The sequence below is a fragment of the Notolepis coatsorum genome (genome assembly GCF_963971535.1).
Source record: "Notolepis coatsorum genome assembly, chromosome: 9".
In the NCBI taxonomy this organism is placed as follows: Eukaryota; Metazoa; Chordata; class Actinopteri; order Aulopiformes; family Paralepididae; genus Notolepis; species Notolepis coatsorum.
The window spans coordinates 52,818,726-52,835,525 of record NC_140173.1 but is presented as its reverse complement, the minus strand read 5'-3'; the positions used below and the strand labels follow the sequence as shown (position 1 = coordinate 52,835,525).

Sequence of the window (16,800 nt, the reverse complement as noted above, 5' to 3'; positions counted from 1 at the left end):
TTTGAAGAACACTGAAGAGTTCTATTTTTGCTTACACTTGACTCAGCTAAGTTGTGTGTTAAAGGAGACACCGAAGATTATCATTTGCTTGCACTGGACTCAGCTGGGGTGTGTGTTTAGAAGAGACACAGAAGTTTATCGTTTTTGTTTTGCACTGACCCTCAGCTAAATTGTGTGTTGTGGTGAACACTGAAGATATCGTTTGTTTGTTCTGGACTCAGCTAAGGGAGGAGGAGACCGCACTGCCTCTGTGTGATGTGGACTGTTATTTACCTCTCTCTCTCTCTCTCTTTTCCACCTCGAGTTGAAGCTGGGAGTATCTGCAGAGCCGCTTCAGCGTCAATACCGTTTCCCCACCTCGAACACCAAGAGGATCTGCAGAGCCGCAGATAACTCTGCTGAAGGCAGTCTCCCTTTGTTTCAAGATTGTTACTTGCTCCTTTTTGACTCTGAAAATAAATACGCCCTAGTATTTGGCTAACTCTGAACTACCTGTCTGTGCCATGCGTTTGAGGTCGGTTTCAAACCCTAACATTATTAGTAGGTTATATGGGTGACAAGGTGGATTGACTTAATGACTGCTATATCCTGCTATTATTATTATTATTATTATTATTATTATTATTATTATTATTATTATTATTATTATTATTATTATTATTATTATTATTATTATTATTATTATTATTATTATTATTATTATTATGCAACATTCTAGGTTATTATTTGATATCAGTATATAGTTATAGATATAGTTCTTCAGACGGATTCCTACACCACTATAAAACTACATTATCAATGGTTTGGCTTGAACAAACAGACAGACAGACAGACAGACAGACAGACAGACAGACAGACAGACAGACAGACAGACAGACAGACAGACAGACAGGCAAGCAGATATACAGACAGATAGACAAACAAAAAGACAGACAGGCAACCAGATATATAGACAGATAGACAAACAAACAAACAGACAGACAGACAGACAGGGGGGGTTGGGCGGGGTACTACTAAGTATAGTAATATGGTTTATTTGCATTGGGAAAGATACAGACACATTAGCTTGTTGAACAACATCTATATGTGTGGTAATAATGCCGATTGCAGCCAGTGTGCACAGCTACGTCCGTCCGACTGCGTTGAATCGCATCTGGTCTGCCCGGGCCGTCATGCATTGCAAATTTGCATCCAATTCAAAACAGAGTGATGCACAAAATAACTTAAAAGAAAATAATAATTTAAAACCATGAATAAAGTTGTGCATGAAATAATAGGGGAAAGAAAACGTTAGGAACTTGTTACATTCACCCACACAAGGGCTGAGTACTCACCCCCCCCCCCTCTCTCACACACACACACACTCTCCCAGCTCTCTTTCTCTCTTGCCCCTTCCTCATCTCTCACCCCCCCCTCTCTCTCTATCTCTCTCACACACACACACACACACACACACACACACACACACACACACACACACACACACACACACACACACACACACACACACACACACAGTCGGAAACAAACATAGTATCAATAAGAGTATCAATAAGAGTATCAATAATACACAGAATAGAATCCGGCGTTAACGTGTTAATACCGCGTTAACTTTGACAGCCTTATATATCATACATATTATTTATATTATTCAAATGGACTCAAATATGTTCCGTTGTGATGTCACAGTATGATGTCACAGTATGATGTCACAGTATGGTGTCACAGTAGAATGTTCTGTTGTGATGTCACAGTATGATGTCATAATCAAACATTCTAGAACATTTGTGTACACAACAATTCTCTCAGAAGATCTCAGATCTCAGAAGACAAGTGAAGAAGATCTGTTGTTTCCGGCTACTTGTCTGTAAGCTTGAATATATACTGTAGATACAATAAAAAAATCGATAAACCAAAACCTGACGACGCTGCATAGAAGAAGCTGCTTCGCGTAGCTCAGTCCGTATAAGAAGTGGTTTTGTTGTAGGACAAATTTACAACAATTGTTTAAAACATTTAGTTCGAAGGTAGATTCTGTTTTTGAGCCAACTTTAAAATGAGCCAACAACGACAGCTATTGCAAGTTTTTAAGCAGTACCAGGCATCACGGTCGCAGTTTGTTCAGACTATTGCTGAACTTGCAAGCAGACCGCAGAACATAGAGACCCTGCAAAATGCAAACGTGATGTCCCTGCTGCGGCCACTGCTTCTGGACGTGGTGCCCTCCATCCAGCAGACAGCGGCCCTGGCCCTGGGACGCCTAGCCGACCACAGTGACCACCTGGCCGAGGCCGTGGTGAAGGGAGACATCCTTCCCCTACTGGTCTCCTCTCTGGCCCAACAGAACAGGTTCTATAAGAAGGCGGCAGCGTTCGTGCTGCGCGCGGTGGCCAAGCACTCCCCTGCACTGGCCCAGGCGGTGGTGGACTGCGGGGCGCTGAACGAGCTGGCCGACTGCCTAGAGCAGTTCGACCCCGACGTGAAGGAGGCGGCCTCCTGGGCCCTGGGCTACGTCGCACGCCACAACGCACAGCTGGCCCATGCTGTGGTGGACGCGGGGGCCGTGCCCCTCCTGATCATGTGCCTCCAGGAGCCCGAGGTGGAACTGAAGCGCATCGTGGCGTCGGCCCTCAGCGACATCGCCAAGCACTCCCCCGAGCATGCCCAGGTGGTAGTGGACTCCGGAGCCATCGCTCACCTGGTGCAGATGATCCTCAACCCAGACGCCAAACTCAAGAGGCAGGTGCTGTCGGTCCTGAGCCAGATCAGTAAGCACTCTGTGAACCTGGCGGAGATGGTGGTGGAGGCGGAGATCTTCCCAGTGGTGCTGAGATGCCTGAGGGACCCCGACGAGTACGTGAGGAAGAACACCACCACGCTGATCAGAGAGGTGGCCAAGCACACGCCTGCGCTGTCCCAGTTGGTAGTGAATTCTGGTGCTGTCGCAGCCGTGGTCGACTACCTGGGCAACTGCAAAGGGCATTGCCGTGGAAACCTGCAGCTGCCAGGCATCATGATGCTAGGCTACGTGGCGGCTCACACGGAGAACCTCGCCATGGCCGTCATCGTCTCCAAGGGGGTGCCCCAGCTCAGCTTGTGTCTATCCGAAGAAGACCCCGTCCCCGAGGATCACATCAAGGCGGCCACAGCCTGGGCCATCGGCGAGGTGGGCCACCACACCCCAGAGCACGCCAGGGCCGTGGGGGTGGCCGGCCTGCTGCCCAGGCTGCTGGCTCTCTACATGGACACCAACAGCTCAGAGGACCTGCAGGTCAAGTGTAAGAAGGCGCTGAAAAGCGTGCTGCAGAAGTGCACCCACTTCCCGAGCCTGGAGCCCCTGCTGCACAACGCGCCCTCCAACATCCTCAGACACGTGATCTACCAGATCAGCAAGGTTCTGCCCCACGACATTAAGGCCCGACGTCTCTTCGTGACCAGCGGAGGGCTGAAGAAGATCCAGGAGATCGAGGCCGAGGCAGGCTCCTCCCTGCAGGAGTACATCACTGCCATCAACAACTGCTACCCAGAGGAGATTGTCAGGTACCACTCACCAGGCTACTCAGAGTCTCTGCTGGAGAGGCTGGAGAATTACAGGCCGGCCTGACTGCCCCCCATCCCGGCCTGACTGCGTGAACATTTAAGGCAACTAACATGTGCTTCCGCATTGCTCTGATTGGCCAGCGCTCTCCTTCGTGAATCCCAGCAGCTCTACGCACCGAGCATAGAACGAAAACAGAAAGCCGCCATCTTTGATTTCATTTTCAGCAGGAACGCAGCGCGAACAAGTGCAATAAACAAAAAAGGATACAGTCACTGTGTATTCTGCCTCATTTATTGATGAGTATTCTGCCTCATTTATTGATGAATAGGAAGTACTTGAGGTCGTTGTTAAATACGTGTGTGTTTTTTTTTTTTTTTTTTTTTGGTCTTTTTCCCCCTCCATTTTCCTCCGATTTTCTCCCATCCCAATGTTAGTCGTATGCCAATTCCCAGTCCCTTCCTGATCGCTGCGCACTTACCCCCCACAGTTAGATCATCTGGGAGAGTGGAGGCTACCACGTGCTTCCTCCGACACACGTCCAGCCAATCACCGCTTCTTTTCACCTGGCAGCGCGGATTCTCATTGAGAGGGCGTAGCGTGTGGGAGGACCACACTATCCCCCTCACGTCCAATCCGCGCTTAGCAGGCGCCCCGACCGAACTGTAGGAGTCGCTGTTTACAACGACCCGGACCCACCCCGCCAGCTTCTCCCACCCTCTGATACAGCCAATTGTATCAGTGCAGACGGCCAGCCAAGCTGGTGACAACCCCGGAGCTGTGAGCTGGATTCGAACAGGCAAATCCAGCTCAGCTCCGGGGCTGGTGACGAACGCAATCTCCGCTCGGCCACCTAACCGCCCTTAATACGTGTGTGTTTTAATAAACAGTATAACTGTAAAAGTAATGTTGAATTGTCGTGTCGCTAAACTAGACAAAGAGGTGTCGTATATTCTATACATAACTCAAGGTTAATTTACAGTACAATGAGGTTGTTACCTGGAAGGAAGAAAGAGAGATAGTGATGGTCCTCATCTGACTTCAAATATAGCCAGTAGAGAAATAACCTGTGCAGCCAGACAAAAGCTATAGTTCAACTCAACTGATTTATTTTGCCAAAGGGCTCAGAGTGAATTAGAAGGTTGTTGTTTACATACAAGGATTATTTCATAGTACATCAAACATGTTTGTACATGTAGTCATGGTTATCAAATGAAATAGAGAATCTTACTGAGCATTACACATGAGTAAACCTGGTCGTCAGATAAGGGATCTGTACATTACTCTAACCTAAACAACATTGGTTTTTCCCATGATTTACTCACATGCAATACAGCTCACAGTGTGAGAACTGGGGTCTGGAGCACAGCCCAATTGCTGAATACACGAGAAGAGATAGGAGCGGTTTCAAGGGTGTTTAATGTCAATTGAGCAACACAGGAATTGGGGGGAAATAGAACAGGGTTATGTTCTGTCTTGTGGCTGCCGCGGCGGCAGTGAGCGAGCAAGCGGTCCTGGTGCTTGTCTTGGGAGCTGCTAGGTTGCAGCGGGAGAACAAGTGTTCCTCTTCGGGAACAGGTGACGTCCAGGCAGGGACGGCGGTCCTTTGGGGCACAGGAGAGAAACGGGTTAGAGCAAGCAAATACACGGAGGGTATCTAGCAGCAGAGCTTTCGGCAGAGACGTCGTACCTGGGCAGTGGTAATTAATACCATGACAGCTTCTGGTCAGCGTCGAGGTGTAGAAATAGTCCCCCCATCAGGGAAGGATTGAGTGCAGCTGTGGAGAGTGGGGTGCTTGACCGCGTGTGAATTAGGGGGATGGAATACAGCTGGGCATATGAGGGTGAAGGAAGGGGTGACTGCAACCAGCAACTCCCGGACCACGTAGGCCGGGTGGTCGTCTATCACCAGCGGAGGAGGGGGCTCTGGAGCAGGGGGAGACAGGGGACTGGAGACCACCGGTTTGAGCTGGGAGACATGGAAGGAAGGGTGAATGCGCATATGGGGGGGGGGGGGGCTGGAGCTTGACAACAGAGGGATTAATGAGGGACAGGATCTTGTAGGGCCCCACGAAACGGGGGGTTAGCTTCCGTGAGACGGATTTGAGCGGCAGGTCCCGAGACGAGAGCCATACCATCTGACCTGGTACATAGGCGGGAGCCGGGGTCCAGTGGCGGTCGGCGAAGCGCCGGTTCTGGTCCGCAGTCTGGAGCAGCGCAGCCCTCGTCTCCTCCCAATTCATCCTGCAGCGACGGAGATGGTCTTGCACCGACGGCACAGCGATCTCCTCTTCCTGGGCAGGGAACAGCGGGGGTTGGTAGCCCAAAGATGACTCAAAGGGGGACTGACCTGTGGCCGCCGAAGACAGGGAATTATGGGCGTATTCAACCCATGGCAGGAAGGCGCACCAGCCGTAGGGGTCCCGGGCTGTCACGCAGCGGAGTGCGGATCCCAGGTCCTGGTTTGTTTGTTTGTTTGTTTGTTTGTTTGTTTATTAACACAGTTAAACAGAAGTAAAAACAATACATAATAAGTTATAACGATTGTGAAGGAGAAGTTAGAAGCCTAGAGGCTTATCAAGAACGTCCCCCGTTTTATAAAATCAAACATACAAAAATACAAAAATATGCATATTATAAAATACCAGAATACATTAAAAGATTCGTGTTAATACAAACATACATACACACAGTACATACATGGATATACTGTGTACATAATAATATATAACAACCCACCCACCTGCCTATAAACCTACACACCCACATAACCAAATGCATACCTACATGTATGACCTGTTATCTATCTACTACTTTTGGATGAGAATTTCTTTGTAGTTTGCTTTAAAAATAAGCAGAGATGGAGATTTCCTCAGCATAGGATCAGCTGCATTCCAAAGATTGGACCCTCTATACCTCACTGAGAACTGCCTAAGTGGAGTACCACAATAAGGTATATGCAGGTCCCTGGACTGACGTGTAGCATATGAATTAAAAGAAAAAAAACTAAAACCATTTGGTAGATTTGGTAGATTGTGATCATGAATGCATTTGTACACAAATATACATATCTGTAAAGAATTAACCTCAGACACAGAATGTTTAGTTTCTTGAAAAGAGGAGCAGATGGTTCAAATCGATCTGAGAGGGTTGCCAGTCTAACAAATCTTTTTTGAAGTAAAAACATTTTTTGAAGATGAGATGAATGAGTGCTAGCCCAAATTATGTTACAATAAGATATGTAAGGAAAGATAAGACTATAATACAGGATTAAAAAACAACTTCTATTTATCAATGAACACACCTTCCTAATTATACCTACTGACTTCATTGCTTTTTTACAAACATGATCAATGTGTTTTTTCCAATTTAGTTTATCATCAACTAGGATCCCTAAAAACGTTGTTGAAGTTACTTGTTTGATTTCGGTGTTACTGATCAATAGCTTTGCCTCCTTTTTCGAATAACTTTTACCTTTATTACAAAATACAATAAAATTAGATTTTTCTACATTTAACGATAGCTTATTAGTCTGGAACCAATCTGAGACACAAGATAAACCATAATTTGCTTCCCTAATTAATACTGCAAAATTCTCATGTGACATTATAATGTTGGTGTCATCAGCAAACAAGATCGAGAATACACTAGGAGATACCCAAGCAAAATCATTTATATAAATCAAAAATAAAAGGGGGCCAAGTATATAGCCCTGAGGAACCCCACAGACTAGCTTTGCCCTGTCAGAGTCATCGCCATTTATGGAAACAAACTGTTCCCTATTATAAAGATAGTCACTGAGCCATTTAATCACGTCGCCAGCCAAACCATACCTCTGAAGCTTTGATATAAGTATTTTATGGTCCACAGTATCAAATGCTTTGGATAGATCCAGAAATATACCAATTGAAAATTGCTTATTGTCTAGTGCATCTGTGATTCTATCTATAAACTGTAAGAGAGCCATGTACGTAGAGTGTTTTTGTCTGAAACCATATTGATGTTCATATAATATATTATTGTCATTAAGATGTTTCAAAATTCTGGTATAAACCAGCTTCTCCAATATTTTAGATATGGACGGTAATAACGAAATCGGACGGTAATTGGAAAATAAGGATGAGTCACCAGATTTAAACAGAGGTATAACTTTTGCCACTTTCAAGTCTCCTGGAACAACACCTGTTTCCAGGGAGAGTGAAAAAACGTGGTTCAATGGCTCAATTATTGAAGGTAATACCTCTTTAAGCAGACTACTTATAATATTATCATAACCTGCTGCTGAGTTTTTTAAATTTAAAATAATATTTTGCATTTCTTCCGAGGTAGGTGGTTCAAATGTAGACATAGATGGGTACTGACCTTGTGTGAGGTTCGCCTTTCCCTTGACCTTTAATTCCCTGTCTCCTCACCTCACTAGCCCCCACCCTCGCGTTCGTTTACTCTCGTTTGCTCTTCAGCAGCCACACCCTTGGACTACCTGTCATTATGTGTTTGATTGGTCTGGTGCCGAACACACACTTCTAGTTCGAGTATCAATTACCATCACGCACCTGATGTGTATTCTAATTAGCACCCCTGTGGGCTTTAAGTACCTCGCTCTTCCCCTCAGTCCGGGTCGGGTCGTTCCGTATCATATCTCTATCACCAAGACCCCTACGGGAGGTTCTCTGTCTGTAGGCTCCTACGGGAGTTTCTGTTTCTGTCTTTATGCTGTTTTCATCTCCGGCGTGAGATGCGCTCAAGCCTTCGCCTCCTGTCGCCGTTTGCCTGGAGGGAGACACTGTACTGCGCTCTCTAAACCTCTACGGGAGGTATTCCAGTGTTCCACTCCAGACCTCCGAGCCAGACGCGCTCTTCACTCCAGACGCGCATCCAGACGCGCATCCAGACCTCCGAGCCAGACGCGCTCTTCACTCCAGACGCGCATCCAGACGCGCATCCAGACCTCCGAGCCAGACGCGTTCTTCACTCCAGACGCGCTCTTCACTCCAGACGCGCATCCAGACCTCCGCGCCAGATGCGCTCTCCGTACCGGCGCGTACTCCAAGCAGACGCGCACCACTCAGACCTCCGCGCCAGATGCGCTCTCCGTACCGGCGCGTATTCCAAGCAGACGCGCACCACTCTGACCTCCGCGCCAGATGCGCTCTCCTCCAGACGTCTAGCCTGCGCGCGCCTACTCCATCCCTGTAAGCAGCTCTGACCTGTTCCAAGGCCAGAACCCTGTTTTCTCTGTCCCTGTCCCCAGCCCGCCTCCGCGGGCCTCTGTCCCCGTTTCCCCTCTCTAGTCCTCCTAGTCCTCTGTCCCCAGCCCGCCTCCGCGGGCCTCTGTCCCTGTTTTCCCCTCTCTAGTCCCCTAGTCCTCCCTGTCCAGTCCTTCTAGTCCTCCTAGTCCTCCCTGTCCAGTCCTTCTAGTCCTCCTAGTCCTCCCTGTCCAGTCCTTCTAGTCCTCCTAGTCCTCCCTGTCCCCAGCCCGCCTCCGCAGGCCTCTGTCCCTGTTTCCCCTCTCTAGTCCTCCTAGTCCTCCCTGTCCCCAGCCCGCCTCCGCGGGCCTCTATCCCTGTTTCCCCTCTCTAGTTCCTCCTAGTCCTCCCTGTCCAGTCCTCCTAGTCCTCCCTGTTCCTGCCCTGTTCCCTTGCCCTGGCCCTGTCCGTTAGCCTTTCCCTTAGCCTTCCCCTTAGCCAGCTCGCCTCTTAAAGGCACTGTGCCTATTTTCCCAACTTCTTGTTTCCTGTGATTTGTGTTCTCCCTTAAAGGGACAGTGCCGTTTTCTGTTGTTTTCAATAAATGCCCAGTTCTTGGCTTACTCTCATACCTGTCTCGTGTTGTGCGATTGGGGTCGGTTACAAACCATAACAGTACGACCCGACCAGTCGACGACCCCAGCCAGCACAGACGGTGTATGTTGAGTTTGCCTTTTTTTTTCTTTTTCTCTAGTTCCCCTGTTGACTCCCCTGTTAGCTTCCCTGTCAGCTCCCCTGTTTAGCCTGTTAGTCTCCCCTGTTTGCTTCCCTGTTAGCCTCGTTAGCTCCCCTGCAGCTTGTTAGGCCTCTACTACCAGCATGGCCCCAGTCTGCTAGCTTAGCCCCGGCTGCTAGCACAGCCTCTATGTTAATGCAGCCTTGCTGCTGGCATAGGCCCTGTAGCTAGCCATGCCCAGGCAGCTAACCCAGTCCCTCTGCATGGCCCCAGTCTGCTAGCTTAGCCCCGGCTGTTAGCACAGCCTCTATGTTAATGCAGCCCTTGCAGCTAGCATAGGCCCTGTAGCTAGCCATGCCCAGGCAGCTAACCCGGTCCCTCTGCATGGCCTCCACTTTTTGTGTAGCCTTCCCACTGCTAGGACTGCTCCTTCAGCTAGCAAGGTCAGTTTTCCCACTGCTAGGACTGCCCTTTCAGCTAGCAAGGTCAGTTTTCTCCCACTGCTAGGACTGCCCTTTCAGCTAGCAAGGTCAGTTTTTTCCCACTGCTAGGACTGCCCTTTCAGCTAGCAAGGTCAGTTTTCCCACTGCTAGGACTGCCCTTTCAGCTAGCAAGGTCAGTTTTTTCCCACTGCTATAGGACTGCCCTTTCAGCTAGCAAGGTCAGTTTTCTCCCACTGCTGGGACTGCCCTTTCAGCTAGCAAGGTCAGTTTTCCCACTGCTAGGACTGCCCTTTCAGCTAGCAAGGTCAGTTTTTTCCCACTGCTAGGACTGCCCTTTCAGCTAATTGATTTATGACGTTCCATGTGGATTTTATGTTGCTGGCAGCTTCTTTAAATGTATTGGAATAATATGTCTTTTTTGCTGCACGAAGCAAGTATGTAAATTTATTTTTGAATTTTTTGTAAACATCTGAATTTAAAGGGGTCGGGCTAGTCACAAACTTTTTGTATAATTTGTTTTTCTTCTTTGCAGATTTCAGCAAACCAGAAGTAAACCATGGTTTGCATTCCTTTTTGACTGATGTCCCTTTATTATATGTAATGTAAGGAAAGCATTTTTCAAATGAGGAATTAAATATTTGTGAAAATGTTTGATATGCCAATTCTGCATCATTTTGATTATACACAGCATCCCATGGAACATCATTAATACAACTCTCAAAACGAGCAATGTTACCTCTGCTGAAACTACGGTGACTTCCTCTCACCTCAGACCCCACTCGTTCACTTCTATTAGAAATGGTCAATTGGAAAATTGGAAAGTGATCAGAAATATCAGTTAACAGCAGTCCTGATTTGCTTGTATATTCAAAATTATTAGTAAAAATATTGTCAATAAGAGTGGCAGATTTCTTAGTTACTCTTGTTGGTTTATGAATGAGAGGCAGAAAATAAGTAGAATACAAGATGTTTAGGAAGTCAGCGGTCAAAGAATGACTATTGTTTTCTAACAAGTTGATATTAAAGTCCCCTAACAGAGTACACATTTTACCTTCCAAGTTAATTCCATCTAAAGTAGAAGCAAAAGCATAATTAAAAACTTTTATGTCAGTATTTGGGGGCCTATATATGCATCCAACAATAATATTTTTTCCTCCAAACATGGTACATGAAAGTATTTCTATAAACACTGACTCTGCATCAACTGTCGCCAAAGTTAATGCAAGATCTTTTCTTTCAATAAATTGAAAGTTTTGATGTATATAAATTGACACTCCCCCTCCTGATTTATTCTGTCTGCAGGAATGAATTGAGTTATATTGTGACATATCATAGGATGCAGCGATATCCTCACAGAGCCAGGTTTCAGAGAGGGCAATTGCAGAAAACTGATGCTCTAGTGATGATAAGTATTGGTTTAAATGATCGTACTTTTTCTGCAAACTACGTATGTTTAGATGGAAACTTGAGAATATGTTACTATGTACCTTCTGTCCTAGAAGTGTATTGTATTTCTTAAACTCCTCTTCATCATAATAATCACTAGTACCAAGTTCATTCTTAGTGTTGTTAAAAAACATAGAGTCAGGATCAAACTCATTATCATATTCCATATGTTTGTTATTTTCATTAAGTTCAAATGGATTAAGAATCAAGTTATTGAAGTCAGACAAAGGAACTAACTCAGACTCAAAAACAATATTGCTAAAATCTGTGTCATTTAAACTGTGATAAGGAAATATAGTAGAACAGCCATCACAAATCCATGATGACCATTCAGCTGAATTAAATCTATCTAAAGGTGTACACCTTGTATGAAGTAGTCTATTACAACATGTACAAACAGTACCACATTTAACTTTAGCATTGCATTTTAAACAAAGTGTGGTAACTGTCATTAAAAGAAAGTATGTGCATAAAGGCCTAAAACGTTAAAAACTGGAATATTATCCATTATGAATGATCACTGCTTGTGTTGGTGTTGGTACCAGGTCGGTGGACTATGAGTCGGTCAAACTTCAGGTAGGCTATGTTCCCTTTATCTCTCTCTTCTCTCATTTTTGGCAGCAATTCTTTTCGTTTTGCACGGACACTCTCTGTGTAGTCCTCATTGATAAAGATTTTGGTGCCTTTAAGTGATTTTGCACATCTCATAATCTCATCCTTGTCCCTAGAACGAAGAAGTTTAACAACAACAGGCCGATCCCGACCCGATGCGTCATACCTCCCCGTTCTATGGGCACGTTCAAATTCAACTTGATTAGCATTTATCTTGAGATGGTCAGTAAGTACTTTCCTGACCTTTTTTTCTGAGTCATTCCAAGTTTCAGATTTCTCATCTGGTAAGCCATCAAAAACAAGATTGTTGCGTCTAGACTGATTGTCAAGGTAGTCTGTTTTTGAGGAAAGACTGACCATTTCAGATTGCATTGTGGCGATGTTTTTTTATATCTGTTGCAATTTATTCAAATCATCCTGTTTAGCAGACTTCAAATCATCCACATCTGCCTGGGAGAACTGCAGACTAGATTTTAGGTCTTGAACATCTTTGGAAACATTGAGTAGATCTTTCATCAAGTTGTCAACTCGTACGTTTGTGGAGTCAACAATCAATTGTAGGAATGATTTGTAATTATTTTCTTGCAGCTGAATGAGATCTTTGTAAAACAGTTTTTGTTGTTCAAGCAGTTCATGAACCATTGAAATAGTAACAGCGTCTTCATCACTTCTATTTCCTCTACGTGACATATTTACAGTGACTACAGTGATTCAGTGAAGCAGAAAGCAAGAGGTCTCACCAACAAAACACAATGATGCTTAAGCTGAAGCATATGGATCCCAGGCTAGAGACGATGGTGGAGCCAGGGTGGCTGCTGCTAGCCTGGTGGTGCCCGGTTGCTGATGGTGGTAGCTGGGCTGTTGAAGCCTGGCCTGGTAGTCTGGCTGATGGTGGGGCCTGTGCCCAGCCTGGTAGCCTGGCTGATGGTGGGGCCTGTGTACAGCCTGGTTGATGGTGGGGCCTGTGCTCAGCCTGGTAGCCTGGCTGATGGTGGGGCCTGTGTTCACCCTGGTTGATGGTGGGGCCTGTGCTCAGCCTGGTAGCCTGGCTGATGGTGGGGCCTGTGTTCACCCTGGTTGATGGTGGGGCCTGTGCTCAGCCTGGTAGCCTGGCTGATGGTGGGGCCTGTGTTCACCCTGGTTGATGGTGGGGCCTGTGCTCAGCCTGGTTGATGGTGGGGCCTGTGCTCAGCCTGGTAGCCTGGCTGATGGTGGGGCATGTGTACAGCCTGGTTGATGGTGGGGCCTGTGCTCAGCCTGGTATCCTGGCTGATGGTGGGGCCTGTGTACAGCCTGGTTGATGGTGGGGCCTGTGCTCAGCCTGGTAGCCTGGCTGATGGTGGGGCCTGTGTACAGCCTGGTTGATGGTGGGGCCTGTGTTCAGCCTGGTAGCCTGGTTGATGGTGGGGCCTGTGTTCACCCTGGCAGCCTGGGTGATGTTGGGGCCTGGGCTCAGCCTGGTAGCCTGGTTGATGGTGGGGCCTGTGTTCACCCTGGCAGCCTGGGTGATGTTGGGGCCTGGGCTCAGCCTGGTAGCCTGGCCGATGGATGGATCCCATGGAGCCGGAAGACGTGGAGTGCAGCAGAGGGGAGTTTGGGAAGAGCAACGAAGTGCACAGCCTTTGAGAAATGGTCAACAATGGTGAGGATGGCAGTGTTACCGTGTGAGAGGGGAAGGCCGGTGAGAAAGTCCAGGGCGACGTGCGACCAGGGCCGACCGGGGACTGGGAGCGGACGAAGGAGCCCGGCGGGCGGTCGATGGGAGGCCTTCGCACGAGCACACACGGTGCACGCCAGGACGAAAGCGCGGGTGTCCTCTCTCATGGTGACCCACCAGAAGTGCCTCTTCAGCCGGGATAGTGTCCGGTCGATCCCCGGGTGGCACGCGAACGGGGAAGCATGAACCCACTCAAGCACCTGGGAGCGGACGAGGTCAGGGACAAAGAGCCGGTTAGGTGGACCGTTACCTGGGTCCGGCTGGGCACGCTGTGCCTCCCTGACGATGGACTGGATCTCCCAGGTGGCGGTGGCCACCAGACAGGAAGTGGAAAGGATGGTGTCGGGGTGTGTGGGCCCCTCCTCAGGGACAAACTGCCGGGAGAGGGCGTCTGGCTTGGTGTTCTTGGAACCAGGCCGGTAGGTCAGGGTGAAGTTAAACCTAGCGAAGAACAGCGCCCAGCGAGCCTGGCGAGAGTTCAGGCGCTTGGCCGTTGAGACATAGGCGAGGTTCTTGTGGTCCGTCCAAACCAGGAAGGGGACCTCCGATCCCTCCAGCCAGTGCCTCCATTCCTCCAGGGCTAGCTTGACCGCCAGGAGCTCCAGGTTCCCGATGTCGTAGTTGACTAATGGTGAGAACTATCCAGATCATTTTATTGTAAATGAAAAGTCCATAAGCAACATGGATGAGGTGGTTGATGGTTTTAATAAATTCTTTGTACGTATTGGACCTGAATTGGCAGAGAAAATTACATTCACAACTGGGTCACTGGATAAACTGATAGACTTCAATTCAAGCTCAATGTTTCTTTATCCGGTAGATGAAAATGAAGTAATGGACACTGTATTGAACTGTAAGAATAAAAAATGTAAAGATTATAATGATATTGATATGGAGACGATTAATAAAATTGTTGGGGGAATTATAAAACCACTAACTCACATTTGCAACTTATCCTTTCAAACAGGAACATTTCCAAATAAAATGAAAATAGCAAAAGTAATACCATTATTTAAATCAGGGGATAAACATACTTTTACAAATTACCGGCCAGTCTCTCTCCTACCTCAGTTCTCAAAAATTCTAGAAAAGCTCTTTTCAATAAGACTTTTCAGTTTTATTGAAAAAAATAACTTGCTTTCCGACAGCCAGTATGGTTTCCGAAAAAATAGATCAACTTCATTGGCGCTTACAGACCTAATTGAGGAAATCACCACATGTACGCACAATAAGAAATTTGCTGTAGGAATATTTATAGATTTTAAGAAGGCGTTTGATACTATAGATCAGGGGCGTTTTTAGGGTTAGAAAACATTGGGGGCTTCAGCCCGGGGGGGTGGAGGGGGGCTCCCCCCCCCCCCCCTTTTTTTTTTTTTTTTTTTTTTAAACACAGAAATACGCAATTTTAGAGTAATTAGAGATGAATACTGAAGAACTCGAATCATTAGAGGTTCTCAAAGTGAGGTCCATGTCCATGAGAGGGATCTGGGCAGTTCCCATAGAAAATTCAAAGTTAACAGGACCAAATCATCAGTTTCTTATTTATTTATTTAACCTTTATTTTGCCAGATAAAACATTGATCTGGTCCAAGAGGCCCCAACAGGAGTACAAATATACATATATACACATATATATATATAATATATATACATATACTGTACATACATACACACATATACACCAATAACAAAATAAAAACAGTTAAGAATCATACACATAAGCAAATAAACAAACAAACAAACAAACATTATGCACAGCCTATGTACAAAAGAAATAAACAGTTCATCTCTAGTCTTTACAGTTTTCTTCAATTGCATAAACACTCAAATCAAAAGTATTACACAATTATCAAAACCTTACACTCAAGGAGCAAAACGTAGGCCCAGATTTGCACCCCAATAAGCACAATGTCAGCCTCACACTTTTTGCAAAACAATACACACAGTGATTTGCAAAACACTAAACACACTTCCATTACATTAGACACAGAATGTCAAATTACCACACATATGAGCCAATTGGTTAAACACAGCCATCAGATGCACAAACACACCATTGCTTAATTGTAGATACACCAATCAGGTTTAAGCACTATAAAAATGCAGCAGGTGAGTTCACCTGTCTTCAACCAAAATGGAAAGAGAGTGAAGTACTGTACACAGAGAACGTGAAAATATACAATACATTCACCAAACACTACACAAGACAACCAATGATGCAGACTGATGAAAATATACATTTTCTCCCATTTTCCCAAATCCGTCAACATGTCAACATGGAGAATCACAACAAAAAATGATCTTGCCAGATCCATAGGCAAAGAGATAATGTCTAGTATTTTCTGTACTCTATTTACATTTTTTCAAAATTGTTTTTGTTTTACTGTAATTTTAACCTGTACTGGATACAGTATTTTATGTTTGTCTGATATTTGCTGAGCTTACAGTGTTATGCACATAGTAGCATGAAAACTGGGACATGTTTTGTTGTGATTCTCCATGTTGAAATGTTGACTGATTTGGTTATATGGAGAGAACATTTATATTTTCATCAGTCTGCATCATTGATTTGGGTATATGGAGAGAAAATGTTTTTTTTAGCAGTCTGCATCATTGATTTGGGTATATGTAGATAAATAAATTATATTTTCATCAGTCTACTCTACAGCATTGGTCTTGTGTAGTGTTTGGTGAATTTATTGTATATTTGCACATTCTCTGCATACTTCACTTACAGTACTCTAATCACTGAGAAGTAGAATTGCTAAATGTGTTTTAGGTTAAGCACAGCAGTGTGTGTAACTGGTTCAAACAGAATTGAGTCATATGAAACGTGTGTTTCATATGGTAACAAAATGTAGTTTTTATAAATTAGTGTATGGTTTTGACAAGTGTTTAATTTAGCAAAGGATCTGAGGTGTTCTGATAATTGTGTGTGTGGTTGTGCTAATTGTGTGTTTTGAAACACCGGGCCCTGTTTTCAAAATCATGCTTAAGCAATCGAAAAAAAACTATTGTGTGTTTCATTATAATTATGTTTCAGTCTTCTCATAAAAGAAATATTCGATTTTTGGGTCTTTTCCTGCCTTTGGTCCGCTTTGCATTCACATCTCAAATGAACT

General features: G+C 45.7%; 1 protein-coding gene across 1 annotated transcript; it reads left to right on the top strand.

The window, feature by feature from the left end:
• Window positions 1-2,056: 2,056 nt before the first annotated feature.
• Window positions 2,057-3,604, top strand: LOC311234976 (sperm-associated antigen 6-like; the record flags this gene model as incomplete). Its single annotated transcript, XM_084322286.1, has 1 exon — window positions 2,057-3,604. The coding sequence occupies one exon, from the start codon at window positions 2,057-2,059 to the stop codon at window positions 3,602-3,604; it is 1,548 nt and encodes a 515-aa protein (XP_084178412.1).
• Window positions 3,605-16,800: the final 13,196 nt, after the last annotated feature.